Source organism: Chionomys nivalis, chromosome 17, assembly GCF_950005125.1.
Source record: "Chionomys nivalis chromosome 17, mChiNiv1.1, whole genome shotgun sequence".
In the NCBI taxonomy this organism is placed as follows: domain Eukaryota; kingdom Metazoa; phylum Chordata; class Mammalia; order Rodentia; family Cricetidae; genus Chionomys; species Chionomys nivalis.
In genome coordinates, this window is record NC_080102.1 from 58,456,211 (window position 1) to 58,469,582 (window position 13,372).

The following is a 13,372-nucleotide window of genomic DNA, read 5'->3' on the forward strand; positions in this document are numbered from 1 at the left end:
GCTTTTGATATGGAAGTTTTATCAACTGCTAATTTATTCAGGAAGGAAAAGCATGGAAATTCTCTTCTTAAAGTAAAAGGAAAGCCAGCGAGATAGCTACGTGGGTGAGGGTACTGACTGCCAAGCCTGGTGACCCGAGCTTCCTCCCCAGGACCACTTGGTAGAAGGAGAGTCCTTTGACCTTCACATAAGTGTCATGGCATGCACATACACATACACTCAAAAACAATAAAAATACTAAAAATATTTTTTTAAGTAAATTGACTTGTGAAGTACCCAGAGCGCCCTTCTCATAGTTCGCTGGGGACGGACACTCACCCTCAAGCCTTTGCTCAGGTGTGGTGGCCCTCTGAAAGCTGCCTGCCCTGTAAATACATACATTGTAGCCTTACCTGTTTCTCTTACATAACTGAGGAGCAAAAAGGAGGGAAGGAGGAGTCTGAGACCACAGAGCCAGCACCAGGTGATCAATCCTGACATCACAGCCTCTGAGAAGGAGCACGCCTGCCCCATCCAGGCACACCTTCTTTCCCTTCCTGCAGGGAGAGATTCTTTTTTTTTTTTCCAGGATATTATTTAGGTATATTTTTTCCTTTGAGGGTTTTTTTTATTTCTTTTTCTTTATTTCTTTATTTATTTCTTAAAGATTTCTGCCTCTTCCCCGCCACCTCCTCCCATTTCCCTCCCCCTCCCCCAATCAAGTCTTCCTCCCTCATCAACCCAAAGAGCATCAGGGTTCCCTGCCCTGTGGGAGGTCCAAGGACCACCCACCTCCATCCAGGTCTAGTAAGGTGAGCATCCAAACTACCTGGGCTCCCACAAAACCAGTACGTTGTTGTAATATGAGTGGCGGGGCTGCGTCCCCGGCACCCGGCCGCCCGCATGGCTTATGCCCCAAAATAATTACACAGAAACTGTATTCTTTTAAACACTGCCTGGCCCATTAGTTCCGGCCTCTTATTGGCTAGCTCTTACATATTGATCTAACCCATTTCTAATATTCTGTGTAGTACCACGAGCTGGCTTACCAGGGAGGATCTTAACCTCCGTCTGTCTGGAGTGGGAGAATCATGGCGACTCCACTGACTAGGCTTCTTTCTCCCAGCATTCTGTTCTGTCTACTCCGCCTACCTAATTTTCTGTCCTATTAAAGGGGCCAAGGCAGTTTCTTTATTACTTAACCAATGAAACAACAGATAGAAAGATGACCCACCTCCATCAGTACGTGCAGTAGGATCAAAAACCCATTGCCATTGTTCTTGAGTTCTCAGTTGTCCTCATTGTCCACTATGTTCAGCGAGTCCGGTTTTGTCCCATGCTTTTTCAGACCCCGGCCAGCTGGCCTTGGTGAGTTCCCGATAGAACATCCCCATTGTCTCAGTGTGTGGGTGCACCCCTCGCGGTCCTGAGTTCCTTGCTCGTGCTCTCTCTCCTTCTGCTCCTCCTTTGGATCGTGAGACTTCAGTCCCGTGCTCCAATGTTGGTCTCTGTCTCTGTCTTCTTTCATCGCCTGATGAAGGTTAATATTCAGGAGGATGCTTATATGTTTTTCTTTGGGTTCACCTTCTTATTTAGCTTCTCTAGGATCACGAATTATAGTCTCAATGTCCTTTATTTATGGCTAGAAACCAAATATGAGTGAGTACATCCCATGTTCCTCTTTTTGGGTCTGGCTTAACTCACTCAGGATAGTGTTTTCAATTTCCGTTCATTTGTATGCAAAATTCAAGAAGTCATTGTTTTTTACTGCTGAGTAGTACTCTAATATTGTATATATTCCATACTTTCTTCATCCATTCTTCCATTGAAGGGCATCTCGGTTGTTTCCAGGTTCTGGCTATTACAAACAATGCTGCTATGAACATACTTGAGCATATACTTTTGTTGTATGATAGGGCATCTCTTGGGTATATTCCCAAGAGTGGTATTGCTGGGTCCAGGGGTAGGTTGATCCCGACTTTCCTGAGAAACCGCCACACTGCTTTCCAAAGTGGTTGCACAAGTTTGCATTCCCACCAGCAATGGATGAGTGTACCCCTTTCTCCACAACCTCTCCAGCAGAGGCTATCATTGGTGTTTTTTATTTTAGTCATTCTGACAGGTGTAAGATGGTATCTTAATGTTGTCTTGATTTGCATTTCCCTGATCACTAAGGAAGTTGAGCATGATCTTAAGTGTCTTTTGGTCATTTGAACTTCTTCTGTTGAGAATTCTCTGTTCAACTCAGTGCCCCATTTTATAATTGGATTGATTAAGATTTTACGGTCTAGTTTCTTAAGTTCTTTATATATTTTGGAGATCAGACCTTTGTCAGTTGCGGGGTTGGTGAAGATCTTCTCCCAGTCAGTGGGTTGCCTTTCTGTCTTAGTGACAGTGTCCTTTGCTTTACAGAAGCTTCTCAGTCTCAGGAGGTCCCATTTATTCAATGTTGCCCTTAATGTCTGTGCTGCTGGGGTTATACGTAGGAAGTGTTCTCCTGTGCCCATGTGTTGTAGAGTACTTCCCACTTTCTCTTCTATCAGATTCAGTGTGTTTGGACTGATATTGAGGTCTTTAATCCATTTGGACTTGAGTTTTGTGCATGGTGATGGATATGGATCTATTTTCATTCTTCTACAGATTGACATCCAGTTTTGCCAGCACAATTTATTGAAGATGCTCTCTTTTTTCCATTGTATACTTTTAGCTCCTTTATTGAAAATCAGGTGTTCGTAGGTTTGTGGGCTAAAGTCAGGGTCTTCTATTCGATTCCATTGGTCGACTTCTCTGTTTTTATGCCAATGCCAAGCTGTTTTCAATACTGTAGCTCTGTAATAGAGTTTGAAGTCAGGGATGGTAATGCCTCCAGACGATCCTTTATTGTATAAGATTGTTTTGGCTCTCCTGGCAGGGCGAGATTCTTTCTGGCTGTTTTTTTCTTTTTCTTTTTAATTTTTACTTTATGTGTTTTGTCTGCATGTATACATGCGCACCACGTTTGACTAGTATCCCCGGAGGCTGGGGGCTGGGAATTGGACTGTGGCCTTCTGGAAGAGCAGTGGGTACTCTTAACCCATGAACCATCTCTCTCAGCCCCAATTTTTATTTTATTATTTTGTGGTGGGTATTTTGTGTGTATGTATGGGTGTGCACCACATGCATGCAAAACCCTGGAGGCCAGAATATAATATTGGATATCCTGGAACTAAACTTATAGATGGTTGTAAGCCACCATATGGGTGCTGGAAATTGAACCTGTATCTTCTGCATGAACAACAAGGGCTCTTAACCACTGCACCACATCTTCAGTCTCTTTTTCCTGGCTTAAAACCTTCAAGTGAGAGCTTCTTGAGTTTCTTCGGCTGGTCACAATACTTAGAGATCTCACAGCTGGTTAGAAGCTGGTGTGCGTGGATGCTCATCTTGTCTCCTGAGCACAGAGAGTGCCTGTAGCTAGCAGCCCCGCTTCCTCCAGCTCTCGCCGCTGGCCCTTCCACCTCCTCCTCCTGTTGCTCTTCAGTTTGAAAACGTGATCTGCTTGAGACAGGTCCACACAGGCGTGCAGTCAACTCCTGCTGGCAGTTTCCCTGCTTCGAAACGGATTTCTGTTTATATCTTTCAGCTCAGAATCTCAGAGCACCAAGTAGAAGGCCAGTGTGGACGGCTCCTTAATCTCTGAGGCTAGCTCGCTTGTGAGGAGATGGGGGATGAGAAACAAACCAAGAATAAGATACACTGAAGATGTGTAACATTGGCAGAATAATCAGGACATGAAAATCAAAGGGAAGTCTGTTGTTCCCTGTTTGTAGTTTAGAACCTGATGGCCCTGTGGAGAGCATGTGAAAAGCTGTGTGGACACACTGAATAAACAACCCTCCCATAGGAAAACAAAGACCCACTTTGTTACTTGCGAGAAGGGATAATGGGAAGTCACTTTTTTCTGAAGAACCAGTCTTACAGACAAAAAAAAATAAAATCTTGAATACATAAATTGAAAGAGAGTCCTGTATCCTTTCCTAAACATAGAGGACACTTTGTTATTTATGAATTCACACATAGTAAATTGTTAAAACTCCAGAGCCATTGAGGCGGCTAGGTGCTTCAGGGTTAAGTGCTGCTGCTGTTAAATTTACTAACTGCGCACACATTCTCTGCTTTTCTGTGTGTTTAGAATGTGCAGTTATCTTAATATGAGGGCTCAGCTCGAGTAAAAGGCACTCCTTCTACATGCCCTTTGAACTTTTGCGCTTCTAATACCAGGTAAGAGGAGGGAAGGGTGATTCTGACCGCAGTAATCATGCCCTCTGTTCCTCCTTTAGGAATGTTCCTGGCTGATATCATTGAGAAATACTTTGTTTCCCCAACCCTGTTCCGAGTCATCCGATTGGCCCGCATTGGGCGCATCTTGCGTCTGATCAAAGGTGCCAAAGGGATTCGTACCCTGCTCTTTGCCTTAATGATGTCATTGCCTGCCCTGTTCAACATTGGCCTTCTGCTCTTCCTCGTTATGTTCATTTTCTCCATCTTTGGGATGTCCAATTTCGCATATGTGAAACACGAGGCTGGCATCGATGACATGTTCAACTTCGAGACATTCGGCAACAGCATGATCTGCCTGTTTCAGATCACAACCTCGGCCGGTTGGGACGGCCTGCTGCTGCCAATCCTAAACCGCCCCCCTGACTGCAGCCTAGACAAGGAACACCCAGGAAGTGGCTTCAAAGGGGACTGCGGGAACCCCTCAGTGGGCATCTTCTTCTTTGTCAGCTACATCATCATCTCCTTCCTGATCGTGGTGAACATGTACATTGCCATCATCTTGGAGAACTTCAGTGTGGCCACAGAAGAGAGTGCCGATCCGCTGAGTGAGGATGACTTTGAGACTTTCTATGAGATCTGGGAGAAGTTTGACCCTGATGCCACCCAGTTCATCGAGTACTGTAAACTGGCAGACTTTGCAGATGCCCTGGAGCATCCTCTCCGAGTGCCCAAGCCCAACACCATCGAGCTCATCGCCATGGACCTGCCCATGGTAAGCGGGGATCGCATCCACTGTTTGGACATCCTTTTCGCCTTCACCAAGAGAGTCCTGGGAGACAGCGGGGAGCTGGACATCCTGCGGCAGCAGATGGAGGAGCGGTTTGTGGCATCCAATCCTTCCAAAGTGTCCTATGAGCCTATCACAACCACTCTGCGGCGCAAGCAGGAAGAGGTGTCCGCGGTGGTCCTGCAGCGTGCCTACAGGGGACATTTGGCTAGGCGGGGCTTCATCTGCAGAAAGATTACCTCCAGTAAGCTGGAGAACGGAGGCACACACCGGGAGAAAAAGGAAAGCACCCCGTCCACGGCCTCGCTCCCCTCTTATGACAGTGTAACAAAACCTGACAAGGAGAAGCAGCAGCGGGCAGAGGAAGGAAGAAGGGAAAGAGCCAAGAGGCAAAAAGAGGTCAGAGAGTCCAAGTGTTAGAGGATAACGGGAAGGGAGCTTACACTGGCCTAACCCAGGCAAGTGACAGCTTGTTTGTGAACTTCCTGATCTCACGGATACAGAGCAGCTGTGGAGACCTGTGCCGGAAGACCTAGACCAAACAGTCTGCTTACGTGGGACCCTGCTCCCTGGACTCAAGATTTTCTATTGCTTGGACAGGTGGTTACTGCATGTTCCACACTCAGTCAATGCAACTTAGGACTACACTAACAGGATACAAAACAGAGGCGGCTGCCGGGACCAGCAGATTGCCGGGCAGCCAAATGGATTTTATTTTTTCATTTGTTAATTCTCAGAAGCAGAAAGCATCATTTTAAAAGTTTGTTCATGCAAACAAATTTTGCATTCTTACATTAGTTAAGCTAAGCAGCAAAAAGAAACACACACACACACACATTCAGCCAATGTCACTAATTGTCTATTTCTTTGACATAAACAGCATCTTCTCCACATGGGCGTCACGTGGTTTGGAGATGGGTGGGGGAAACAATCAGGGTTTTTCAGGCTGAGGAGGACTTGCTCAGGCCAATTCCAAACATTGTGCTCGTTCAATGCGTAGAAATGATTTGCATGATGGCATGCCGTGATCAGAAGTCATGCATGAGATCCATACACACCCCTGCATTGGCTCGGCCTTTGGACAGGACCCAGCCCTGCACCGTTCACTGTATTTGGGGAAATGGTAAGAGTTCCATACCGGCTGCAAGTCTTTCTGAGTTCTTAGAAGTCTTTCATACCTCTGGGTAGGGAAACATAACTAACCAATTGACCACCACCACCAGAACCAATCCAACCCAACAAGCAGATGGATCCGTTGTGTGTACATGTTTAACAGACATCTCAACATACAGCCATTGTTGCACATTTTGCAAGGTAAACTATCTAATGCTGCTCTGTCCAGAACATGGGGAGACTCTGGCCCCAAATGGCTTGTACTATTAATGTCACTGTAAAACCAAATCCTAGGGCTAAAAAAAAAAAAAAAAAAAAAAAAAAATAGAAAAAGAGTTCATTTGTATCTTGCAATATTATAATGATTGTTTAGCCTTCATCCTGGGGAACTGACACTTGGGGAGAGGTAAAAGTGCTATTCATAGTAGCATGTTATCTCTAGGAGGCCTTTGGGGGATCATGGGGTGCTCACGTCATTCGGTGTCATGTCTGTCTACATTATGGCTTTTCTCAGGCTCAGGTAGATGTGGGAAGGGGTTCAGGAACTCTAGACCTGCAGAGGGATTACCACATGTTCCCATCTGCTGGTTCTTCCTGCCTCCATCACATTCCTTCAGCCAGTGGGACTTCCCTTCTTCCCAGCTGTCCAGGGCTGGGTAAAGGCAGCAGCGTTGCTTGGGGTATGGCTATGAGCTCTTCCATTTTTGATCTTTAGAATAATAGCAGGACCTGAGGTAGAGATGGAGCCAGCTCTGGGCTGAGCCCACTTAGTCTTGTTACTGCGCTGGCTTTTGTGAGAAAGAGACTCCGTAGTAATTCTTCCAGGTGTTGCGGCTTCCCTGGCATTTCCTTTCTGTCCACCTTGCTGTCTGCTTAGTGGCCTGCCCACTGTCATCGGGAGATGGCTTCTGAGGAAGCACCACATCTTCCATCCCATCTCCTGCTTTGCGGAAGGCAGCTGTTAGTCCAGGGGCATCTCACCTGACCACAGGGGTCCAAAGCCAGGATGCCACACTTGAGCGTCAGAAAGTCTCTCCGAACCAAGTGCACGCCATCCTTCCTGAGCATAGGGTATAAGGAAGTAAGCAGTGCACACTAGACACTCTAGACCAATCTGCCTCGCAGTAGCAGCACTTTGGATGTAATCTCACAGTCCACTCGACTAGTTCCCATAGAACAAACCACAGGCAGTCAGTGAGCAGAGCTTTCTCTCTTGTTGGACCGGTAGACACTGTCCAGCTGTCCTGAGCGTGCTGAGAGCAGCCTGGCAGTGTATCCGTGCCGCTGCCGCTAGGGCGAATCTAGAGAGCCACGTACAGGTGACGTCGTACACAGCACAAAACAGAAGCTGACGTGTGGTTATTCTTTTTAAGAGAATTATAAATACTGTAATATATAATTTTATTTTATTGGCATGCCTTTTGTAAATACAAATTACTAACTTATTAAATAGGAAATGGCTTCTGGCTTATGCCATTGTCATGTTTATTTTTATTTTTATACTTTCTTTCTTCTTAGAACTAGATGCTGTCAGCCAATGTACACCCCAACCAGACAGACAGACAAAAAATTTTTTATTGCTAATGGTCTTTTCCAAAACAACAAAAATATATTTTTGTTCCAATGTGCAATAAATTCTAACCACTTCTATGCAAGATTTGGCTAAACTTAATCATTGTTCTTAGATCTTGAGATGGGCAATAGCTATTTGATCCTGCTAGGAACACCAAGCGCCATGCTAGTACTGTCGATAAGCTGCTAGAGCCTAGATATGACCGTCCTCCCCTGCTCCTGACCCCTCAGAGAGCTAGCAAGAGCTTCAGGGAAGAAGCCACTCCCACCCACTGATTAGCCCTCACCTGCTGCCCCCCCTCCCCTTCCCTCCCTGGCTCTCTGTCCAACCCGCTCCACACTTCTGACTTCTGTTCCGTAGGCCACCATCACCAGCAGTTCTCACCGCAGTCAACAGGCATTGAACCTAAAGAATGGCTATGGCAGTTTTTGGTTGGTCTCTTTTTTGTTTCGTGTCCTCACAGAGTGAGCAAGTGGCAACGCTTTGCCAAATATCCATGAAGCCCATCAATCAAAGAGCAGCAGCAGCAGCAGCCAGTACCACTGCACATATATATATAGATATATAAATATAATATAAATATTTATTTTTTTGTAGCCGGGTCCTTGGTGCAGTATTTATATTCCACAATCTCCTTTAAAAATAAAAAAGGACAAAAAGCAAAAAGTCATGTGATGCTGTTCATTTAAACGCAGAGCCAAAGCCCGTGAGCAGCAGCCACCATGACTGCTGGCTGTGTGAAACACTCCCCCTCTTCCTTAACTTCCTGTGGCTTAGGGTGAGGAGACTGGGACTCAGCAGAGGCTGAGAGCAGGGAACCTTCCCGAGTCCACATGGCCTGCTCTCACCCTCTGGACGCGAGGCCCTTGGGCATCTGAAGCTGTGGGCAGAGAGAAACAAGCTCTCGAGCAGGGCCCCTGGAGCTACAGTGCCCAGAGGGCTTCTTTCACGTTATCTCCACAGCCCTTGTCGCCTGTCAGAGACCAATAGAGTGTTGTTAGTGAATCCATGGAGGCCAACGCTGAGCTAAATGAGACATGATTTTAAAAAGTCAATTACTATACACCAAAAGGAAACAATAAAAGTGATCCTTCTCACCACACAAGGGGAGCCTGTCTCCACGGCTGCTGTTCAACTTGCCCATTTTTGAGTTCTGGAAGGGTCTAGGAACTGGGGACCCTGGAGCATTTAGAGAAAGAAGAGCCAGCACCTCCCGATGCCCTAAGTAGAGACTGCGCAGAAAAGCCAGGTCCTGATCCCCAGGTCCCTGCTGCCGACTGCATGTGGCACTCCTTAGGCTGAACCCTCCCTCAGCTGTATCACCCAGCAGACCCCAGAGATGACCTCAGTCAACCCAGCTGGACTGGCCTTACTTCTGCCTTGTTCACCGAGATGATCTAAGGAAAAACTAGCCCCACCCCCCAAAACTAGCCCCACCCCCAAGCTAGTGCAAGCGCGCTGCCCAGGGGCTCCTACTCCAAGAGCTAGTGCTGGGCCCGCCTCCATCCGCTCCCGCAATCAGACCAGCAGACTGGGCTGACCCCTCGGGGACACCCTCTCCAGGCCGTGTCTTCTGGTCTAGGAACACTCAGGAGGATCTTGAAGTGCCCACTCTAGTCCACTCTAGACGCTGAGTGGAGAGAGATGGCTGGTAGGTCAATCCCCATCTTTGTCCCTCTATGGAGGGTAAGGACTTGGTGACTTGAGTCCTGGGCATCTTCTGTAACGATGCCTCTTTCTTTTCTCAGATGTTGCCCAAAGTTTTGCAAAAAGCTTCGTTCATTTTTCAGGTACTCCCCACCCCCTAGAGAATCAGCTGCCACCAGTCAATCGGGGAGGGGGGGCTTCGGGAGAAGAGGAATCTGGGTGTGAGGCCAAAGCTTGCACCAGGCTAGTGCTGCTTGGATCCGCCTCTCAAGGCTTCCTCCATTAAAACACTCCTGAGGCGCCCCTGCCCTTGCCCCCACTGCTGTTTGCTGTATATAGAGGCTAAGTGGGGCGAAGTGGGCAGGTGTGCACATGTGGTGTGTGTGTGTGTGTGTGTGTGTGTATGTGTGTGTGTGCGCGCGCGTGTGCGTGTGAAGAATGTACATAGGTAAAGGGGAGCGTGGTCCAGTGGTTCCAGAAGAGGGACAGAACTGTGTTCCATCCCTAACTTGACCACTGGCTCGCTGTGTGGCCTTGGGCAAGTCACTTAACCTCTCTGTGCCTCAGTTTCCCCATCTGTAAAATGGGGGTAATAATACTGACCTACCTCACAGGGGTGTTGTGAGGCTTTAACTAGATGTTTTGTAAAGCGTTCTGAGCTACAGAGACCAAGGCGCCAGGGAAGGGCAAAGCATATTTGGACTTGAGGAAGATGAACTAGTCCCATAAACGCTGCTATTCTGAGAGCCATTTTAAACTGCACTGCTCCACTCCCCCGCTTCTCATCACCAGGACAGCAGGTCGAGAAATGTCTTTCCTTGCACTTGCTTCTGGGGTTTGTGATTCTTCTTTCTTTCCCTTGCTGTATCTCCCACCGTACCCCCTCAACTCTTTCCTTGTTCTGTTTATGCGGAAATGGCAGAAATGCTTGAGAAATGAGAATGTGTAAGTGGATGGGAAGTTTATAGTCTGAATTTTCAATTTTACTTTGTACTGTACATCTTTTTACTTTAGAATTTGCAATAAAGGGTTACGTCAATCTTGTTTTCAACTCTCCTCTTGGACTGGCCTGTCCTTCTGTCGTGGCTTTTGCCCCAAGCCCCTTCCCCTGGGCCTGCCTGGCTACAGATTCTCCAATCTTGGCTCATCCCTTGGTGGTGTGGGAAAGTGCCAGGGTTGTTCCCACTGTGTCCTCAGGAGGCCTTGCCCAAAGGATTGAGTGCTGCATGCTCCAGGCAGCTCCGAGGTCAAGAGTGCGGCTGCTGCCCTTAAGGAATGAATGGTGAGCAGCTTCCCGGCGTGGAATGGATACAAGAGTATATCCAACAAGAGTATATCCAAAAGCGTGGCTCGGCCGGCGGACGCTGGCCAACGCTGGGGACCCCTGGGGATGCCTGGACCCGGCGCCAACCATTTCCATCCAACCAGTCACAGACTGCGCCCTCTACCGCCTTTGGAAACTTTATAGTGATGGGGCGCTCTGTTCGCTGTTCACAGCAGCGGGCCGTGGGGGGACGGTTCCTGGGGCGCCCAGGTTCGGGGCAGGAGTGGCTCTGCATCCCAGCGGCATGGCGCTGGGGACGGCATGGGCCCAGAGGAAGCGCGCGGGGCGGGATCGCCGTCGCCGCCTGTGATCCACAGCGTGAGCACGGTTATCAGCGCCCCAGTGCCCAGCGCTCCCACGAAGCCGACGAGGAGGCCGAGCACCAGCGGCCCGATCCAGGCTGCTGGGCTTCGCGTGTACGGAGGCTGCGGCAGGCGCTCCACGATCAGCTCTAAATCGTCCCAGGAGGGCGCCGGGACCCCGGAGCGGCGGGCGCGCGGGGCCGGGGCCGGGGCCGGGGCGGGGGCTACGGGCGGCTGCACGTAGTTCGCGCCTGACCTGCGCAGCTGCAATGTCGCCTGCTGATGGAGGTTTTTGGCCAGCTCCCGCGCCACATCGGGGCGGCCGCTGCGCCGTAGCGCCCGGGCGACGCGGTCCCACGACAGAACCGGGGCTTCGGCGGCCAACCAGGACGCCAGCGCCTGGCGGCAACCGTCGGACACCTCCCTGGCCCCGGCTGGCACGCCCTCCTGTCCCTCCGACGGCTGCGTGGCTGCCGCCCGCCGCCGTTGCCCCACGATATCCTGCGCTCCGGGAGAAGGGGTGGACGGCTCGGGCCGCGCCAGCCAGTCCTCAGATAGCCGGGCCAACTCGGCGTCCACGTCGGGCTCGGGCGCCTCGAGGAGCGATCGGAAGTGGCCGCACTCCTCCGGGGTCAGCAGCTCCGACAGGCGGACTGCTGCGTGAGGGCCCATGGCGTCCAGCGCGCCCACGGGGGCCAGCGCCCGGTTGCAGAGCGCCAGAACCAGCGCCCACGCCATGGCAGGGCCTGAGGGAGGGGCTCCGAATGCCGTAAGGCCAGGCATTGTGGCGAGGGACATTCGTGGAACACGGAACACTGCTGCTAGAGAGGAGTTAGCTACCGCGAGCTCGCGCGGAGGTGGGGGGGGGGGGTGCGTACAGATCTGAATGCCCAGAGTCTAGGGGAAGGTCTTCAGCAGCCCCCGCTGAAGGCGGGTATTGGGTGGCAGTCCAGGCCTTATATTCAAACGCCTAATCTAAACCCACCTCCCATTTCCCATCTTCTCATTCATTGACTGTCCTTTGACTTCTATCAGAAGCTCTGGATGCTGCTCTCCATTCAAGGCCCAGATTCTCTCAGCATGCTCTCGCGTCTGCTAGTCTAAACCCTCATCTTCTCAGAATAGGGCAAACCCCCGGTTCTTCTATCCCGACACACTGGACCCTCACTTACCTAACACATCTTTTCCCAAGATGGCTTGAATATAACCTCCAGTCTGGCAGTTTGGCCTCCATGGTGGACCCTGCTATCCCATGCCTTCAGGAAGCCACACACACCGCTCACACACATCATAGCCCCTCTAAGAAACCCGCACCCACCATCATGCCCAGCACTGCAGCTACACCTTTGCACTGCCTCATCCAGGAGACCAAGTGTCCAGCAGAGGTCTGTTGACCCAGCGGGAATTCTTGTGAACCAGTCCCCTATCCACCCACATACGGAGGCTACTTCAGGGTAGCTTAGGGGCCTGCCTGACTCCCACCACTTCAGGTCCCCCTACTGCTGCCCCCATTTCATGCTCTTGTAACAAACATGCACGATGTCAACAATGCTCTCTCCAGCCTCCATATTTTGCTGACCTTTACCTCTCCCACCTGTGAAGGTTCCTGACTTGCCACTCGGGGGTACTTTGTGTGTGTGTGTGTGTGTGATGTGGAGCACCTGTGTGTATACTGGTATAGGCCTGAGTCTGATAGGCTCCACCATTCTCTGCCTTATTCACCAAGTCAGCGTCTCGCAGTTGAACCCAGAGTTCACATCTTACTGAGGGAGCCCCTACTTTTGCCTTCCAAAGGCTGTAATTACAGGTGCGCTGCCATGGCAACCCAGGGCTACAGGCTCCAGACTTGGTCTCCACACCTGCATGGCAGCACCCTGCCAACGGAGCCATCTCCCCAGCCCTCTTGGGCATTTTTTTTTTTTTCAAGATAGGGTTTCTCTGTGTAGCCCTGGAACTCTGTAGACCGGGCTGGTCTTGAACTCACAGAGATCCGCGTGCACCACCAATGCCTGGTTCCTCTTGGGCATTCTTGAGAGAAACCCTGTGTGTTCTTCATTGGCATACTCTTCTAGAAATACCAGGGTCTACTCAATAGAAGTCCCCAGTGATTGCATCAAAGTCAAACAGTTGTGCCAGCTGTGAGGAGACCCTTACGATCCACCCAGCCCTTATATATTTATATGGTCTGTTTGGAGGACTGTCCTACCATGGGTTCTGGGTGGGGGGGTCCTTGGCAGTTTGGGACGATTGTTTTAGTCAGCATCCCCACATTTTGTCATACAATAGGTACATGATAAACTGCAGATCATATCTGGACCTCCAAGGACTCTGAATCCTGGAAATACCCAATTTGTTTCTCTGGAGGTTGCTCCTGGCTTTGCCTCCTG

The 13,372-nt window shown here is 49.8% G+C and overlaps 2 protein-coding genes across 3 annotated transcripts in view; one reads left to right on the forward strand and one right to left on the reverse strand.

Moving 5' to 3' along the window:
- The window catches only part of Scn8a (sodium voltage-gated channel alpha subunit 8), a 174,117-nt gene extending 163,702 nt beyond the window's left edge, over nucleotides 1-10,415 (forward strand). For both annotated transcript variants that reach the window (XM_057791984.1, XM_057791983.1), the window contains exon 27: nucleotides 4,299-10,415. In XM_057791984.1, coding sequence (XP_057647967.1) covers nucleotides 4,299-5,446 — 1,148 coding nt within the window. In that variant the 3' untranslated portion in view covers nucleotides 5,447-10,415. The remainder of the gene's footprint in view (nucleotides 1-4,298) is intronic.
- Nucleotides 10,416-10,850: 435 nt separating this feature from the next.
- Tmdd1 (transmembrane and death domain 1) lies at nucleotides 10,851-11,723 on the reverse strand. Its single transcript, XM_057791325.1, has one exon. It carries the CDS (start codon nucleotides 11,721-11,723, stop codon nucleotides 10,851-10,853), a length of 873 nt encoding a protein of 290 aa, XP_057647308.1.
- Nucleotides 11,724-13,372: the final 1,649 nt, after the last annotated feature.